General features: G+C 33.4%; 1 protein-coding gene across 1 annotated transcript in view; it reads right to left on the bottom strand.

Annotated features, from left to right (window-relative positions):
* Positions 1-303: 303 nt before the first annotated feature.
* Positions 304-19,081, bottom strand: part of LOC133516160 (angiotensin-converting enzyme-like protein Ace3) — a 218,025-nt gene continuing 199,247 nt past the window's right edge. The window contains exons 7-14 of the mRNA XM_061848939.1: positions 17,995-18,135; positions 17,118-17,294; positions 9,401-9,498; positions 9,033-9,321; positions 8,407-8,563; positions 7,907-8,083; positions 4,502-4,615; positions 304-4,426 (exon numbers count right to left, since the gene is read on the bottom strand). Of these exons, the coding sequence (XP_061704923.1) occupies positions 3,889-4,426; positions 4,502-4,615; positions 7,907-8,083; positions 8,407-8,563; positions 9,033-9,321; positions 9,401-9,498; positions 17,118-17,294; positions 17,995-18,135 (1,691 nt within the window). The 3' untranslated portion in view covers positions 304-3,888. The remainder of the gene's footprint in view (positions 4,427-4,501; positions 4,616-7,906; positions 8,084-8,406; positions 8,564-9,032; positions 9,322-9,400; positions 9,499-17,117; positions 17,295-17,994; positions 18,136-19,081) is intronic.

The raw sequence follows: 19,081 nt of genomic DNA, 5'->3' as shown, positions 1-19,081 counted from the left end.
TTCTTAAACCACAAGAAAATCCTGAATGTGCTTGTAAAAGTATTTCCTTCTCATGCTCGCCCCATATCGCCAAACCTACTTGGCTCCGTCCCAATATTCGACCATTGGGCTCCCACACAGCTAGTTGTGACTAGTTCACCCCTCATTTTGTTTTTGTAGTCGTAAATTTTCATAGGAATTCAGGTGAGTTTACTTTTATAGGATAACCGTAAATATAAAATGTCTCTCGGGGCCCTTTTTCGGTATTCTAACTTCGTAATAATAAAGTACTTTATATAAACTGTTTTATGGGTAAAATAAAGATTTTTACTGGGTTTTAAACATTTATTATTTCCTTTGCACATTTTACTTTATAATTGCAAGGATAAATCAATATAACATAAACTGTCGTTTACTTAAATTATACTTATCATACAAGGTGTCCTTAGCTTCAGGAAGCCCTAAATCTCACGTAGGGTTATTGGTTATGGATCAGGAACGCTCTAATGTGGTTTTTAATAATATGAACAAAAAAAAATATTTTCAAAGATTTCTGAATCCCAATAATTTCCAATAAGTAGTGATTGACAGACTTTGACAGTGTGACACTAATGCCACACAAGACCAAATACGTGAAATACGTCGCGATATGTTTGTGTGTTTGTAGAAAGACAGCATGCATCTAAGCACCTGTAATACATATTTTCGAAATGAAACAAAACTTAAACACGTTTTAGATCTTGGAAAAATCTTTAAAAAATCGATAACGTCATGTCAAAGTTGGCGTTTATTTCGATTCCGCTGTGATCCCAATAAGATCTATCTACGATATTTTCAAACGACAAAGTGACATAAATAAATATTATAGGACATTATGACACAAATTGACTAAGTCCCACAGTAAGCTCAATAAGGCTTGTGTTGAGGGTACTTAGACAACGATATATATAATATATAAATATTTATAAATACTTAAATACATAGAAAACACCCATGACTCGGGAACAAATATCCATGCTCATCACACGAATAAATGCTCGTACCAGGATTTGAACCCGGGACCATCGGCTTCATAGGCAGGGTCACTACCGACTAGGCCAGACTGGTCGTCATTGACATTGGTCGACATTGGTTGCCCGAATCGAGCTGCTTCTGTCAATTATACGACATACAAACGATATCAATGAGAACTTATCTAAACCAGAACTTATCGTCATCGTATCTTGTTCTTCGAACCGGGCCGTTAGAAATCTTTTAATACTGCCTAACATAAAAGAAACATTCATAATCTAATTAAACTTTTCTTTTTTTCAAATATAGGCTTAAAATCAACGCTCAGTCTTGTGGCTTTGTGCAATTAATCGCCACAACTTAGAAGCACCACTACTGGCATCACTATATCGGTATTGCAGTGTGTATCTGTTGCATAAGTACACAATGTTTTTCATAAAACCTTACACAATCTGTAAATTATTAAGAGGAAAGGGGACGGCGGCTTCAGCACACAAACGTAGTCCCCATTTTCCTCTCTGGATATTGAAATTATGGACACGATTTTAACATCATTTGATGTATATTAACCATAGCTATGCCCTACATTTTTTTTCGATTTACTTATTTTTGTAACAATTATGTACCTTTTAGTTTTCATACAAATTTTTAAATGCTTCTAACTCTTCTAATTATTAAAAATCGAAAAGAAAAATCAAACGTCCCCTGCATAGCCGTAGTTCATATACAAAAAAAAAATCTCAAAGTATTTTATAATATTTATATCCAGAAAGGAAAATGAGGACTACCTTTGTATGAAAAGGCAATTTTGTGCCTCCACTTTCATCTTAATGCGAATTTGGAATTATAATTGTAATTTTAAACTGTAACAATCCCATTTTTATGAAGTCTTATTAAATAAAATAAATCAAATAACATTTGGTAATATTTGTAAATATTATGACGCTGTCATAATGTCAACTCCTATTTGTAACTAAATATACAAAGAAGGTTTCATGACATCAATAAAGATATATTACTTCAGGTGTATTAACTAAATACATGAGGCGACGAAAGATAATCGTAATTTGTTAATTTCGTCGTAGCTCCTATGTCGATTGTTGTGATACTTTGATTGTAATGGTTCAAAATACCTTAATCGATATGTATGCTTCGGCTTTGTTCAAATGCTAAGGACACCCTGTATATCCCCCCTCTGTTTGGTTTAAAGTACGTTTATACCTGCAGATAATAAACGAGCGTATTCAATGAAGGCCGATTAAAATTTAACCATTTGTTAAAGTTTTGATACATATTATGGTAAGGTAGGGTAACAGGATCATAGATTATTTTGCTCGGGGCAAACAGTATGATGATTCCATACAAGTGTTTGTCTTGTCCCGGTGACAGTCTTACCGCATCTTGCCTTACTATGATACGGCTGCCAGTGCGAGCGGGATACCTGATGACACGTCATGTACACGGCACACCAATCAGCGTGAGCGATCACCAAGGTCGTATCATAAGTAATAAAAAATCTTAACAGATTGATAAAGGTGAATCGGCACTATTATAATAGTATTTTTTGTTATCAAAAGGTTATGGAGGGGTAAATTGCAAAAAAAAATCGCATAGTTGAGGAGCTGTAATTAGTCTTATTAACTTAATTGACTTTGTGTTACAACCATTGAGCAGTGTCTATTTAAGTTACACTTAGGAAACTCTGTTGGCATATGCTATAAACTCATGTGTGTATAAAATAAGTACAGATGAATATAATACAATACAATTTACATGGTTAATTATCGTAACACAATGGAATCAATTAACTCAAGACTAATTACAGGTCCTTCACTACGTACAATTTCTTTGCATTTCACCCGGATATGCTCTGTTAGCTCTCAACAGTGACATTTCTGGTTGAAGGAATACGTTTGATAACAAGAAATTACTATTTGGATACGTCTGAATTTAAATAAATACTTACAAGAATAAAGCAACTAGACATGCATAATATTTGTTTTTTAAAGCTAAATCATTTAATAAATAAAACTGAAGTTCATAAAAATATGGTAACTGAATTGATCCAGCGTTGTTTTTTTTAAACAAGTATTTTTAGTACAAATTGGTCTGACACATATTTTTAGTCACAGAAAGTTCGTGAAAATATGAGCCCCGAAGGTAATAATTACAAATTTATTTCTATTATACTTACTAAATATTATATTCTACACAGAGTACTCATTAGAAATTGAGACGCTTAAGGCACAGCGAAATTACACTTAACTATTATGTACAAATTATTATATAGACACTCTTGGTAACATTTAGACAATTTTTGCAAAATGTGATATGTACAAAAATATTTTTGTTTTTCATTTTACTAACTAGACATCATATTTTTATATTTATTACTTTTATTTCACTGAAGTTTAAACAAGGCTTAATGCATCAATGAAATTATTAAAATAATTGCCTAACTAGCTGTTGAAGCTAAATAATAATTTTATTGTACAAAAGAATTTCAGCATTATTAATATTTTGAGCATTACATGTATTTGGTATATTGGTGCAACGTAAGCGCGTAATTATAATTTTGGTAGGTTATACATACACATAAATTTTGCATTATTTTTACATATGTGCATTTTGGAATTCAAATCATAATTAAACAGCACCAATTAATATTCGTTTGAGATTGAATAATATTGTTGATAAATAAACGTTGTAAACACAATGCAAGTAACTTAATTGGTAAATATTTCTAAAGCAGAATAAATAGAATATTTTTACTCGAATCCCCTAAACTTTTTAACTCAACACACACTTAAAATGAATCGCATTGGCACACATTACTAAAATTAGTTTAAGTAGACAGATATAATATCGGTTCTTCATTTAGAACCGATACTCCTCAAATCAGGCATGCGTATTTTCTCTTCTTTGTCTGTCTAGCTGTTTTCGATGGTTTTGCCGTTTTCTTGCAATTATTGCTATCAATAATACTATAATGGCTACTGCAACAGCTATGCCAATCCACCAGTAGACGTTATATGAAGCTTCTTTTACATTTGTATCTTTTTGCTCCTGGTCCCCAGATACTACGGGGTTCTTTATTTCTAACACACCGACAGTCGACGTTTCAGCGCCAAACTTCATATTATTTTCATCTCCTGTATCAATTTCATTTTCTTGGATGTTTTCATGGGTCTCACTTTCTTCGGGTAGTTTAATTTCGGTGGGAATTTCGTTTTCTATCGTTTCTGGTTCAGAGGGCTCGATATAATCATCTGATTCATTAACTCCTAGCTGAGGGTCTAGTTGGTTATCTAAATATTCGTCTAATAGCCTGTAGTAGTCAGTGAGGCCTGTGTATTCGAGCGCGTTCTCTCGTTTAGCTAATAAATCGCTAACCATTTCAGGCCATTTGGTTCCCAAACCTTGAGACATTGTAATCCTAAAAAAGTAGAAATGTGGCATGTATATAAAGAAACAAACAACAATAATGATGTATTGATAAAGTTTTACTTACACTAAACGATCGTTGTTCTCAGAAATATGTTTTATAAGGTCAGACTCATCCGAAATAAGTTCTTCGGCAAAGGATTGATATATTTGATATTTAAGAATGAGGCCCATAAATTTTCTGCAACAAAAAATAAAATATTATGCCTGTTATGCGTAATAATCTTACGTCGTTTGACGTAATATGATCTGAATTAATAGAATATCATGACTATGCGCCGACATGGTCCCAAAACTGACAGAGTTATTTCTATGTGCTTCATTTTGATCTTTTGGTGCCAAGCGGAAATCCATTGTAAAACTGAGATGTTTTGAATTTAAGTCAAAATGTCATCACCCTTATTACCTAGGCAGTAGAGTCTAAGGAAGTAAATTAACGCAATCTGCAATGGAATTGCGCTTGGTGCTCATAGAACGAAATACCTATTTAATGACCTAACTCTCATTTTTGTTGGTTTTTGGACCAGTCTTCATACAACGTTGCCCATGGTCCTTTTGAATATTGTCTGTTATCGTGGTGTTTCATTAACTTTCGGTGATTAATGTCTTCTAATATTTGACTTGGTTTTAAAACAGACAGACGGAATATTTGTATTAGGGAACCTACTCAAAATACAATCTTATATCTAGTACTAAACTATATTAAAATAATATGTTTATGCTAAGGAAATATAGCCAATAGGAACTGGTATCAGTAATCTATGTTGCAACTTAAATGAGTTATCTTAAAAACGGAAGACAAGTTGACACACACTTTAACCTGTTTTGTGTAATTGTTTAATAAAAATATTTTTAGTTTATTTTTAAAGGACAATAGGCTATTACAGTCGCCTTCAGATGGGATTACATTATAAATTCTCGATATTAGGTAATGCCTCGTCCGTTTACCGTAATAGTTATTGGCCCGTGGTTTAACATATGTTTTGCGCGTTAACGATAAGGTTCTTAGGGAATGAGGGTACACTTTGGATGTTTTGAACTTTGAACAGTTATATTTATATTTTAATTTATTTATTCGTATAACAATACAAAGATTGTGTTCGAATATTAACATTCATATACAATAAATTTCAATAGTATTAAATAAAACATTAAATTAGCAATAAAAAATACATGTCAAAAAATAACTTAAATTAAATAATAATAATTAATTACAATTACCAATTATACAACAGTCAATAACATTGAATTTATAAATACCTATTATTAAGTCAATTAAAAACTATACAATTTTTATAACTAAGTCCTGGTCTTGGTCAGAATAGTCAAAACTTCGCACCCTTCATAAAATCTTCCACTGCATATAGGCACTGATTTAACAGGATCTCCTTAAGCTTAGTTCCAAATAAGTTTTAACTAAAAACAGACTTGAACTCTATGGGTAACTTGTTGAAAAGAGCAATGCCCTGATAAGCTTCAGCGTCCTTGACTACTTTCAGCCGTGTAGCTATAGTTTGCGACAGATGTTTCCGCTTTGAAGACAACCTAATTTCTCTTTCTTCTGTTGATTCTAATTCAGATGGTTTTTTCACTAGATCTTTGAGCACAACAAGGATGTAGAGGCTTGTAACAGTTAGAATTTTAAATTTAATAAAGAATTCTCTGCTTCAAGTCCGCTGTGGTACTTTTGCCATTATCCTGATTGCCCTTTTTTTGCAATATAAAAGCAGACTGGACGTTACATTTAAGGCTATTTCCCCAGAGTTTTATACTATAACGTATTTTTGACTCTAGCAACGCAAAGTAAACCATCCTCAGTTGACTTTTTTTTTTTAATTTATTGAATAAACAAACAATTTACAGTCTAGAATTTAATACAAGACCCATCGTAGGCAAAACCTTGAGGAGGTTCTTCGTTCGTCCCTTAGGCTTCGGAGTGCATAGCATGCAGAACTGACTCAACTTGTTAGTGAAGTCAACTCTTCTTTCCAGCATAAATAGTCTTGAATTTAAATGTACTCCAAGAAATTTTACGTCTTCAACTTGCTCTATATTGGCACCCTCTAAAGAAATTTCTAGGCAATCTTTTTTTCTCGTCGAGGTATTTATTGATTGACCGCTAGAAGAAATTTAAACTTTTCCTGCACCGGTAGTATATTACATTTTTTAAAAAGTGTGTCATATTGTTTATTACATTTCTTTCTAATTTTGTTATGAACTAAGGTTTTAATTAATCTAAGTTGGAGATTGAGTATTCTGCCTATTTGTGAAATACATAGTGAAATAGATAGCGCCTGCCAGAAATTATGCTTCCTAGCAGTGACAAATTGATCTTTGTTATCTCGTAAGTACGAGTAGTACATTTTTATAACTAACTTACAATTACGTACATTTTCCTGATTCCCAAAAAAGTTGAAAACATGACTCCTATATAGTGAAATTGATAGCGCCTGCCAATATACGTCCTAGCGGTCACAGATTGATCATTGTTATCTCGTAAGTACGTATAGTATTTTTTTGCTTTCAATTACATACATCTTTTTAATATGAGATTGAACTCCGTACAATACCCATGTCACCGGTAGAAAGTATGGACACGGCCTAGCCAAGGTGGCAATCGCTATCGCTACGAAAACGAAACGCTTTGCGACTCTCTATCACTCTTCCATATTAGTGCGACAGTGACATTAGCTTTTTGATCTCTATGAAGCGTAAGCGATTTGCACTTTGGCTACGCGACCAGCGCTGGAAGTCGCCAGCAACATGCTGAGATGTGAGCATTTCGTGGCACTTACTCCTCTTTATGTTGCTCTGTTTTGTATAATTTTCTATTTTGTGTTTGTGCTTACGAATAAATTATTTCTAACCTATTCCATTTTAATCTTGTAAGAAGTTCAGATATTAATTAATTTAGATACAGTTCTTGTGTCAAAATTAGTAATCATATCAAAATTGAACACAAATTTGGTTAGAATAGAACAGCTGTAGTACAGCTACGTATACGCATATAAGTACTATATACTCATATACTACCACCTCGGCCGCTACTACGATATATCTGACGGAGTTTGTACATATCATCTTTTATCTTACGTCATTAGCAATAAAGGTGACCAAGGTGCTATGTAATAGGGAACATGGAAGGTAGAGGCAAGGAACAGAATCTCCATATACCAAAAAGTGTCCGACAAAAAACCATAAATAGGTGGCGCTACAATACCCAGAATACTTGAGAAAAAAATCTAATCACAGACAGCGCACTTCACTCCGTCAATAAAGCCTAGGTTCTAAGCTACTCTAGCGCTACTCTGGAGAGATTTAGAACTATTATTTATAGCTGACAGCCGGACGGACACTTTTGCAACAGTTCTGCCTAAGGAGATTATGTTCCTTGCCTCTACCTTCCATAATAGGGAATTTACTTTTCAATCATTGGGACGTTTACGTCAATGTAATATTAATGAAAACTTACCCAATAAATGGCTTGTTGTGAAGCACGTATGGGTTACCAAGGATATCTACATTAGAAGTTTCTAACCAAGAGAAGTCTCTTCTAAAGTCAGACCAGGTCTCGTCTTTTGTCGTAGGAGTTTTTGTTTCTTTTAGATATTTTAGTCTCCATTCATCGGCGGCTATATAGAAATTCAATCTGAAATTAAACAAAACATATTTTTTTTATCGTTTTTATTTTATTTCATATAATATTCTATATTTTTTATAACTAGAATGAACATATTGGTTTGATATCGTATTTTATGAAAAGATATTACTTTGTCTAGTGAAATATTTTTTTTGCTTTGGTTGGATCCATCTATCAAAGGAAAGTTTTTAAGGTGAGAACAAAATAAAATCTATACTTATACAGTATAAAACTGTATAAAAACCAAACACCATAAATTAAAACGTTGGGAACCTCCAACTATATAATAAATTCCCGATGTACATAATTGATTAATATTTCACAGTACTCACTTCGGCAGGTCTCGCAAAGCAGTAATTAATTGAAGAACCAGACGATGATAGTTCGGATTGAATTTAAATCTCTCTATAGAGTATAATCCGGCTCGACTCAAGGCGTGAGGATTTACCGACAGAAGTGACGCAAATTCAGGTATAGCTTCGTAAATAGCTGCAATGAATAATGGCATGTTATGTTAACTTGACTTGCATTGTATTTATTACATTTTGCTTCGTGAAAATTGCTTTAGCCTATTTCGGTCTGACAAATCATTTAATCAAATTGGTGCGTATTCTATCAATTCGTATAGGTACAGTTAAGTGTAATAAATATTGGTCCACGCAACTTACTCAATAATATTTTCCATAGTTCTTAATTTGCCGACATAAGAGCATATTTTTGAGCAACTTGTGTGCACCCATATTTTTACACTTGACTGTACATGTCATATCACTCATATCAGAATCATTCAATCTGGAACTATAAATAACCAGCGTAAGTATTGAAGATACACAAAATACATTGTTTTATGTTAATACATTGTTTTTCTCTAGTTACATGGGTAATAAAAAATAAATATTTCAATCTTAATAATTATCAGAAATGTATACTACATATTTTATTTTATTTTATTTATTACCTGAATAGCGGTTAGCATTTCTCAGTGTGTAAGTATTGTTGCTATGTAAAGCGACAGTATCTTTATACTTTATTCGCATGACAGCCTCGTGAGCATCCATGTAATTTCCGATAGACACGTCGCTGCACGAGATTACCCTTAGCTTATTAGGCTTACACCAATCCACCAGCTCGGGTGGACAGCTGCTATTGAATATTGATTTGTCCCAAGTGTATGGCTCAATTTGAGGCATATTTATCTCGGTTAGCAATTTGGTGGCTTCTTCAAATGCATTAACACCACCTAAATTCTGAAAAAAAAAACAAAAAACGAATTACATATAGTATTTTAACAAAAAAAAATTGTCTGGTTGTTCTATGACTACAAACCTTTAACTGTAGATTAGCGTACAATTTTTGATAAATATCTGCATGCTTAGGTAGTAGGTTCTCTATAACATTTGACCAATCGTCTCCGGACAGTGATCCTAAAACAGAATTTGGATGTTATTGTCTTCATGATAATAATTTGAGCATTCGGTATTAACGTAAGTGCTGTATCCGAATCCGGAATAAATTTCCTATTTTGGCATCTTGCCTGTTTGTTCGTTACACAATTTGGAGCTCAGTGGGTCGCATCCGAGTTGCGTTATCTATTTAATTTATTTTCAAATGGTTTACATTTATTCCTAATGATAGGATGTAATTAAGATAAGCGTTTATGGTTTATTTTAAAATGGCACAAAAAACTTTTCAACAAGTAAATACTGAGATTTTTTTAGAAATGTATATCAAAATTGCTAATATTGTAAACCTTACGCAACATTTTTAAAATACCTATATATATTTAGGACTACGGGATTTCATTCGTCTTCTTCGGAAATTACAATTAAGCTACCGACTTGTGTAGGTAGCTTAATGGTAATTTCCCTAGGAAAATGTAGCCTGTAGAATAATTATTTCAGAAGTTTACATTTCGAAAAGACAATAATTTAAATAATACATTTGTCTTAAACTATAATCCATGATTCCGTGGACTAGATTGACAGATAAAATGATACCAGGAATAGTGAAAAAAAAACCGGTCAAGCGCGAGTTCGCTTTACTCGCGCACCGAGGGTTCCGTACAAACTTTGAATTATCTCGTGTAACTGTAAGAGCGAAAGACTTTTAATCAGAAGTACCTATACTAATTATAATTGTGTACAGCGCCATCTATCGGCAAATTTTCTAAATAATTTGCGCGATGTTGAAATATTTTGGAATGATCAATTTGAGTTCTTTTAAATGGTACCCCACTTGACCTAGTCACTGACTCTGAAATTTTGCTCCTTCTTCATATTGGGCATTTCCCATAGCAATGAAAAAAAAAATCCTTTAAATGTATCTGGGTTAGCGTTTTTCATAGCTATTCCAAATTTCAAATTTCAAAATTTAGGTTGAGTGGTTCTCGAGATATTTAGCTATGTGAAAGACAGACAGACAGACGGACGGACGGACAGAGTCGCACCATAAGGGTTCCTTTTGTGCGGAACCCTAATAAAAGAAAAAAGTCACAGCTATATGTAAATAAAAATAATATTGTTTTTTTCTTTACATAACCTTTATTGCACAATACAAAAAAAAATACAAATGGCGCAATTTATGCCTGAAGGCATTCCCTACCAGTCGACCATTGGGCTAAACAGAAACTTACAATTAGTGCGGAAAATAAAATTAGTACAGAGAGATAAATGTCACTATATCAATACTACTATTATCAATATACATAAATAAATGCATAGCACAATACATGGTATATACATTGATAAGTATGATGTTGCACTATTAGTATATCACTATCTTGAGTTTGTTGTATGCTAGAAAGTAGTCTGCAAAAGATTTTCATTTATGAACATCTTAAAAAAGTGGTCAAACGATTTCAGATAGTGTGGATTCCCTCCAACTTTTGATCCATGAGGGGAAAAAAATAAAACAAAAATCTAGTTAGTAAAGTCAATGACTTTAATTTCAGTACCATTTCGTATCTTGTTACAGTAACAATTAATATAAAAGTTGCTAGGGACCTCACACATATTGTTACTGTGACAAGGTATGAAATGGCGCTCAAATTAAATTTCTTGACCGTACAACTTAAGAGCCCGGTAACGATTTTAGGGCAAAAATGTAAAATTGATAGATTTAGCCGTTGAAATTGTATACCTTTTGTTACGTAATATTCAAATAACAAGTATTGGTTTCTATTAGCACGTTTTTTCATCTTTGCTTTTAATAATGAGATCGCAAGCGTGCGTCCCCGGTAATATGTAACGAGAAGGGACAGTTTTTAAAAATTCATCAAAAAATTATGGGAGTAAATTATACAAAATGATGTATAAGAACAGTTTCAACAAATGTTGTAGATTGTTGATGTATCAAAATTACGTTAAAATTAAGTCGATTTTCAGAGAAATTGACACTTGTTTTGAAGTAATTTCTGGAGAAAATTGATTTCGTCTAACTTTCATTTACATTACTTCAAATTTATAATAACAAAAATGTAGTTTATTTTAGTTAAAGTACAGGATATGTGTAATACAAAATTACCATTTTTAGCAGTCCAAACTTAACGAAATTTACAAATAAGCTGCGCTGCTGCACTGCTTTACGTGCGTTTACCTAAACACCCATCAGAAAAAAAATCATTACTAATTAAGTGAGTCTGTTTTAAAAAAAATTATTTATTAAAACGAAAGATAACAAGACGTGCAAATAGAAACCAGTACTTGTTATTTCTAATAGTTAACAAAAGGTGTAGGTACAATTTCATGGTGTGCGCTAAATCTATCAATTTGACATTTTTGCGACTTAAATCGATAACGGCCTCTTAAAACTTTAAATGAAAACTATGATCGGCTGAGCAGTTAGAGCTTTGAGTTATTGCAAATTAAAGTCATACCTTTAGTAAAAGTGCGTAAATGCTACGAAGATACTTCCTGTTGTTTGTTACGTTTATATTATCTACAAAAACTTCCTTCTATGTATCTATGTCTGTGGTGACGGACACGTGATTGAGGAACCATTAACTGAGCATGGTCCGACATGCTTTTGGCTGGTTTTTGTAATACCACTTGATGGCCAAACTAACAGTAGTTATAAACTAAGTAAAACAATTTCTAATTGTTCAGACCCAGTTAAGTAGTAAAACACTCCGCACGTACAGCAAGCGGCACCATGTCAACACTGTGTTTCGCATAGGATGCACCATAAAACATAATTAAAAACTTGTAGCATCAGTGTTGAATTTATTGAAGAGAGAAGAAGAATCATAAAATATTTTACAGTACATATGGGGCTACTTTATAGCACTAGTGCGAGAAGTAGCATATTACGTTACTGTGTCGAACATTTAAAGGGCCATATGTACTGTAAAACGTTGTACGATACATGTGCGAATAGGTAATTCGCAACTCGTGTCGATTTAAAACACTCCCTTCGGTCGTGTCTTAATTTATCGCCACTCGTTTCGAATTTCCTATTTTTCGCACTTGTATCGTAATGTACTATTTCATATATTTCTATTATCCTTTATTTATTTTAGGTCTTACGTTAGGATTTAACAATGTGAATATAAGAGTAAAATATAAAAACAATACAAAACACATAATATAAATACACTGCCAGCAGCCAGCGGAACTAGGGGTTAATAGATGCCGGTGGTCAGGGTTACAGGAATTAACGGACTATCCGCGCCATGTCCATGACTACCGCATTCTGCTTCTGACCCTTGAGCCAGCCACCTAGCGAGAGCTTCCAAGGTGTTGGTCAAGATTCTTCCCTATCAGACCGTTTGCTGAAACGACTTTAAGGACAATGAACATCGAGTCAACATCACACATGGGGTTATCTTGCGAGCCAAGTGTAGTTACTAAGAGGACTTGGCCTTCTCGGCTTTCATGGGATTCTCATCATGAGGGATGGTGACATCGATCTACCAGCACTACTTCGCAGGCTTATTGGCTACAATAGTCCTGTTAGTGATGATAAATCGATCCCAATACGAGTACTCGTAGAATATGGCACGACCATTTTCGAGAACTGGCGCAGATGAGTAGGTACTTGTAGTATGGCACGCACTTCGCGATCCACAGTGCCGTATAGAAATGCAAATTGCTGGTGAATACTCCTGGCTACGAGATTATGTCTGGGAAAGTGTGTTAGCTTTAAAACAGATAGTGCTGCAGGATGTGATGGTATCCCTACTAAATTCTTGAAACTATCTAGGCAAACGGTTGTACCAGTGATCTGTCATCTTGCCAACCTCTTGTTTTGCAAAAGGAGTTTTCCCCAAAATACTTAAGCAAGCTGTGATTACACCTGTGCACAAGAGTGGCGATAAAGATGATGTCAACAATTACAGGCCTATACTGCCAGCAATATCCAAAATAATTGAAAAACTAGTAAACACTCGACTTATAAATTATCTTAAAAAATATGAAATCCTATCAACTCTACAATTTGGCTTTAGGAAAGGAAAATCTACGGAAGATGCAGCACTATCACTAACAACCTTAATTACCCAAAAAGTTGATATAGGCAAAAAAAATTGACGATATTCTTAGATCTTCGAAAGGCATTCGACACTGTATCCCTCGCTACTCTTGTGCACAAGCTTAAACGTGTAGGAATTAGAGGCAAGCTTTTGGAACTTTTCAAAGATTACTTATATGATCGAAGCCAAGTAGTAAAAATTGGAAATTATGTTAGTGAGCCATTACCGGTTACATATGGTGTTCCCCAAGGAAGTGTCCTTGGCCCAACATTATTTTTGATTTATATCAACGGACTGACCAGTCTTACTATACGGGATAGCCGAGTATTTTCCTATGCAGACGATACGGCAATGGTCATTTGCGGTGATACTTGGGATGATTGTTATAAAAAAGCTAAAAAAAGTTGGCTAAGTAAGAAACAACTTGGCTAAGATTAAATCTACTTTCACTAAACACCTCTAAAACTAACTTTATTTGTTTTTCAAAATATAAAATTCTTCAGCCACCGAACAAACAACAAATAAAAATTCACAATTGTGACCTGACTGACGCCCTGAACTGCACCTGCACACAGCAAATCGAAAAAGTTACGTCAACTAAATATCTTGGTATAGTAATCGACCAGCGACTTTCGTGGCACGGACACATTGAGTACATCAGTAACAGGATTCGGAAAGTTTTTTGTTTTTTTAAAATTCTAAAACAAATTGCTTCCACTAATTTGCTTATTAAGTTGTATATTACCCTTGGACAATCTATTATGTCTTACTGTATACCAGTCTGGGGCGGTGGCAATAAAAGCAAATTTATCGACGTTGAAAGAGGGCAAAGATGCCTAATTAAAGTAATGCTCTCTAAGCCACAACGTTTTTCTACAGATGAACTATATGGAAACACAGATCTACCCTCTATGAGAAAGCTATATATTTTAAGAACAATTTTAAAAATCCACCCTATCATTAATTACAATCCCCCCATTAGATCCCGAAGAAGAACGGTAAGAGTTATCCCAGTACCATTACGTAAGTCTGCGTTTGCAAAAAGGCAATATGAATCACAATCGGCCAGATTTTACAACGCTATCAATAATTATGTATCTATATATAACCTGACATCACACAAATGCAAAGTGACAGTCACAGAAAAACTGAGATCCTTAACCTATGAAGAAATAGAGTCCCCTATTTCTTTTGCAGTCTAGATGTATTATAACCAAAATCAAAATAAAATAATAATATAATCACATACACACACACACACACACACACAAACACACACACACACACACACACACACACACACACACACACACACACACAAAAGCTACACAAACACATATACACACAAAAAAAAAGTTAATAATGTTAAATATATATTTTTAGCTTAATTTAGTTTTTATATTAGTGTATAATTATTAAATTCAATTAAATTAAATTATATTATATTATATTAAATTAATTGGTTATACAAAAATGTTGTCTGGGAAGAGCGGGGTCTCCTGTCACAGGTATAATATACTTACTAAGGGACTCCATTAACTGTATCCTCAAAACGAAATATTTACCTAAATAAATAATTTTTCATTTTCAAATTTTTCATTTTTCAAGTACTTGCCGTTAGCAAGATGAGAACAACCGGAGATAATATACTTGGGTGTGTAATGTTTTTAATAATAACATTTTGCAAAATTTCATTTTGCATAATTTGAATTGCATAATTTTTAAATTCTTTTAAGTATAATGTTCACTTTGTATACAATTTTATACTCAGAACGTTTTTTATTCATAAAAACCAACATCATATTGAAGGCATATAAACGCCTAGTGAAAATGGACAAGCGAAAATACCATTTGCGAGACATATGGTTCTGCCCATATGGTCACAGTTCTACCTAACACTCCTCCTCGCTTCGCTCGTCGTCGTACCTAACGGCGACCAGTCTTAAAGTTGAATAGGTAGATTGTTGTATAATTGAAGACGTGAGTGGATGAACGTGCTATGTCAATTTTTCAGATTTTGTTTTTATGCAATAAATATGGATTTGAATCTACTATGAATAGCTTCATCATTTCAAATTTCATATCTTTAGGCCATAAAAGCCTTAAACCCAATTGATGAAAGTGTTATGCACACAAAAAAGTAAAACTCTCCATGGATGAAAGTGTTAAGCATGTTCTTCCAATTTTTCTCCGTTGACATGGAAGAACGTGTCATGTTTGTATTTGAATCATAGCATCTTCATCTATGTCGAGGAGTACTTAATTTCACATAATATAAAAGTGTCAGTAATGAGACGCGGTTATTCTCCTGTTAACGGTATTTTTTATTGAACTTGAAATATGTATATGACTATTACGAAAACAAGTTTCGAGCTAATGGAATTTCGGATTCTTAAACGAAAACAAGAGTATAAAAAATTACTTGGCCAATTAACACCTTCATGCACTGAATTGATTTACTTCATGAGTGAATTTTGAACGTGAATGTAGGTGTTATATACCTTTTTTCATTAAAAAAAAATAGTAATGTGTATAATTTTAAATTAATAATTATATTTATTTGTCTATCAGTGTATCAGTTTTCACAAAAAAAGCATCGTCTTACCCATTGTTAAACATTTTATACAGCAGATTAATCTTTAACTGCGATTTACCCAAAATTATGTATTTGTACCATAGCACGTTTATCCACTCACGTCTTCAATTTAGTAGTTTGATTGACATCAAGTTTATCATAGAACATTATGTCACGTGATCATTCGTTAAAATGTTGTACTACATTTTAATTATAATACGAAATGTATGCTAAATGTATAACAAGTAAAATTATTCCTAAGGATTGTTATGAAAAATGTTTTTTATGATTATACAGCATTCTGTCATTTAATTAGTATGACTAACAACTTTAACTAAAAGTTTGTATGAAAATTGAACGGCAGCACCCAATATACTTGAGTGACTCCATGGGACGGTGGCTTGCCCGACTAATGTCGACCGTAGGTACCATTCATCAGGATTCATATATCTCTATCATTATTACTGTAAAATTGCACAATTTTCAAAATAATCACAAATATTCGTAAAATCCCTTAAGAAATGTACTGAACGTGACATTTCAACTGACCTCGCGACAGTGGCGCCCCTAGGGGCGAAGTCACGCGGTAGTCCCATTGCAAAGTTTTTAAATAAAATCTATATGAATAACACTGGCCAAACCTGTGTCAACATTCGTGCATATTGACTTGTCAATCTAGTCTGCGGAATTATGGAGTATTATGTACCTATGTAATATAATTAAATATTTTCATAATCTTACTTTACCTAAAATTTTTGGTTTGTAAAGAACACACAGATCTTTGTATAAAGTTATGAACACTACTTTTTGGTATTAGGAAAATGTTTTCAAATACTTTTCTTTACCTGTGGGGACTGAATGTCAAAAATAATTTTAATGCTATATATTAAACGAAAGTCGGGTACAGTTACTGCATTATTACTAATATTATTCCGATTAGTAAATTTATTTATATTTAAAGTAGTTACCATTGTTTTTATCACTGAAAATATCATACTCACCTAACAAATAAACGGGCAGTGGCTTCCCGACAGCCTCCGTGCCTTTCAACCTGAGAGCGACATATTTGTGCAACTTCTCGTAGAGTGGCCTGATGCGGTCCCACAATTCTCGAGCCTTCAGTATTGCACCTTCGTATTCAGCGAGGGAGTCCCAGTACTCTTCCACTGTGTTAAATTCTGTCAAGTCACAAATTTAGATTTATTAAAATAACAATGTATTACCAATCAGAAATTAATAAATATATAATATTGCGATTTAAAAATGCAGGTTAGGGCGTTACTGCTTAAACGGTAAAAGTTTGAGTTAACATATGTTTTGTAGCATTCAGTATGAAATATTAAAAGTATTTTTTTAAATAACACTGCATTAAATACATTCGATTAGAATATGGGATTTTAATTTTAATACAAATGTCAGGGCCATATTGAAGTTTTCACTACACATACAAGATGAAAGTAATAGACGGCATAACTACTGTATGGCAAAAAGTTAACTAACATGGTGGTTTTATACTCGTAAATAACGTCTTTAATACGCTGTTTAATGTAATACTGTAATCACATGTCAGAATAACACTTTCTTAAAATATCTCACTGAACAAAATGTTTATAATTGTTGTGTCAAATATTATTCAGCGTTTTGTAATGTCTACAATACTTATACAATACCTGCCGGAAAAAGAAAGAGGTAGAGGCCGGCCCCCAACGACGTGGTGGACCAGTATGACCAGCCTGTTAATAAAGGAGAAGCTTCCTAATCCGACAAACGTAGACAGAATGTCATGGCGCAGACAGATTAGGAGAGCCGACCCCACCTAAAGTGGGAATGAGCAAAGAAGAAGTTTTGTAATGTCTACAAGTACATATAGTAACTTACCATTTTCTTTGGACGTGTTTTTCAGCAACGGTAATATTTTCTCAAGGTATTCGTTTAGATCCGGAAGTTTCTTCTCCCATGACTCCTTCATGTGGCGCAATGTTTCTTCATCCTGCTGCTTAGCCAGGCTATTGTGCAGTTCTGTTTTAGGCATAAACAAATTTGTGTGACTTTACTGTAATGTTAGATTTCAGAGATACAATTTGCTTCCTATTAGTTTTATGTTACTTAAATGATACGAGTATTTGGGTCGTCGCCTATATTGTTCCCAAATAATTTCTTAATTTTATAAAAAAATCAGTCTGCTTGAAATCTCATCAAAATAAATAATTACAAGAGTTTTTTTTATTATATTGGGACAAAAGCATCAGGGGCTCAATTATTTGATTCAAAATAAAATGTTTCACCGATGAATATATAATAACTACGAGCTAAAGTTTAATATCGTGAAAACAAATATAAATTGTACTACTGTGGTACGATGCCACCCCGACACAAAAGCGTGCAATTTTACCAAAAGTTAATAAGGTGCCAACTAAATGGAGCATTCCAATAGAACTTTTCATAACAAGAGGTGTGTGGGTAATGCCTCTGCGTTTGTTTATGAGCTCGCAAATCATTCCAACAAGGATAATAAGAACCAAAGGAAGAGCTCTTTGTTTTTATACTTAACATGCGGGGTATACAATTTTTTTTTAGGTAGGGTGACGAAAAACGAGGCACTTATGCAAGTCTTGCATTTGGACATTCAAAATTTTATCAATGCGTCGTTTGTACATTAATTTATGCAGTGTTTGGGATAGTGTGGGGATTTGGGAACACTTCAATTTCAACGCTCAAAAATGATACAAGATTGTTACAAATCGGTGGTTTGGTTCTATCTAATTGTAAGAAAATAATCTATTACCTCAAGGCATAAAAAAACAATTTGCAAAGTAAAAAATATTTGGAGTTCAATCAGTATATAGTAGGAATCATTAAAAACGCTAGGTGTAATTGGGACCGTTCTCATTTCCTTAGTTTCTAATAAACCAAGTGATCAATATTCAATCAAAATGAGTCTTCAACTAAAATAATTCCATGCTTA

Source organism: Cydia pomonella, chromosome 3, assembly GCF_033807575.1.
Source record: "Cydia pomonella isolate Wapato2018A chromosome 3, ilCydPomo1, whole genome shotgun sequence".
Lineage (NCBI taxonomy): Eukaryota > Metazoa > Arthropoda > Insecta > Lepidoptera > Tortricidae > Cydia > Cydia pomonella.
Note: the sequence above shows the minus strand (reverse complement) of the source record. Positions and strands in the feature narration are given on the sequence as shown.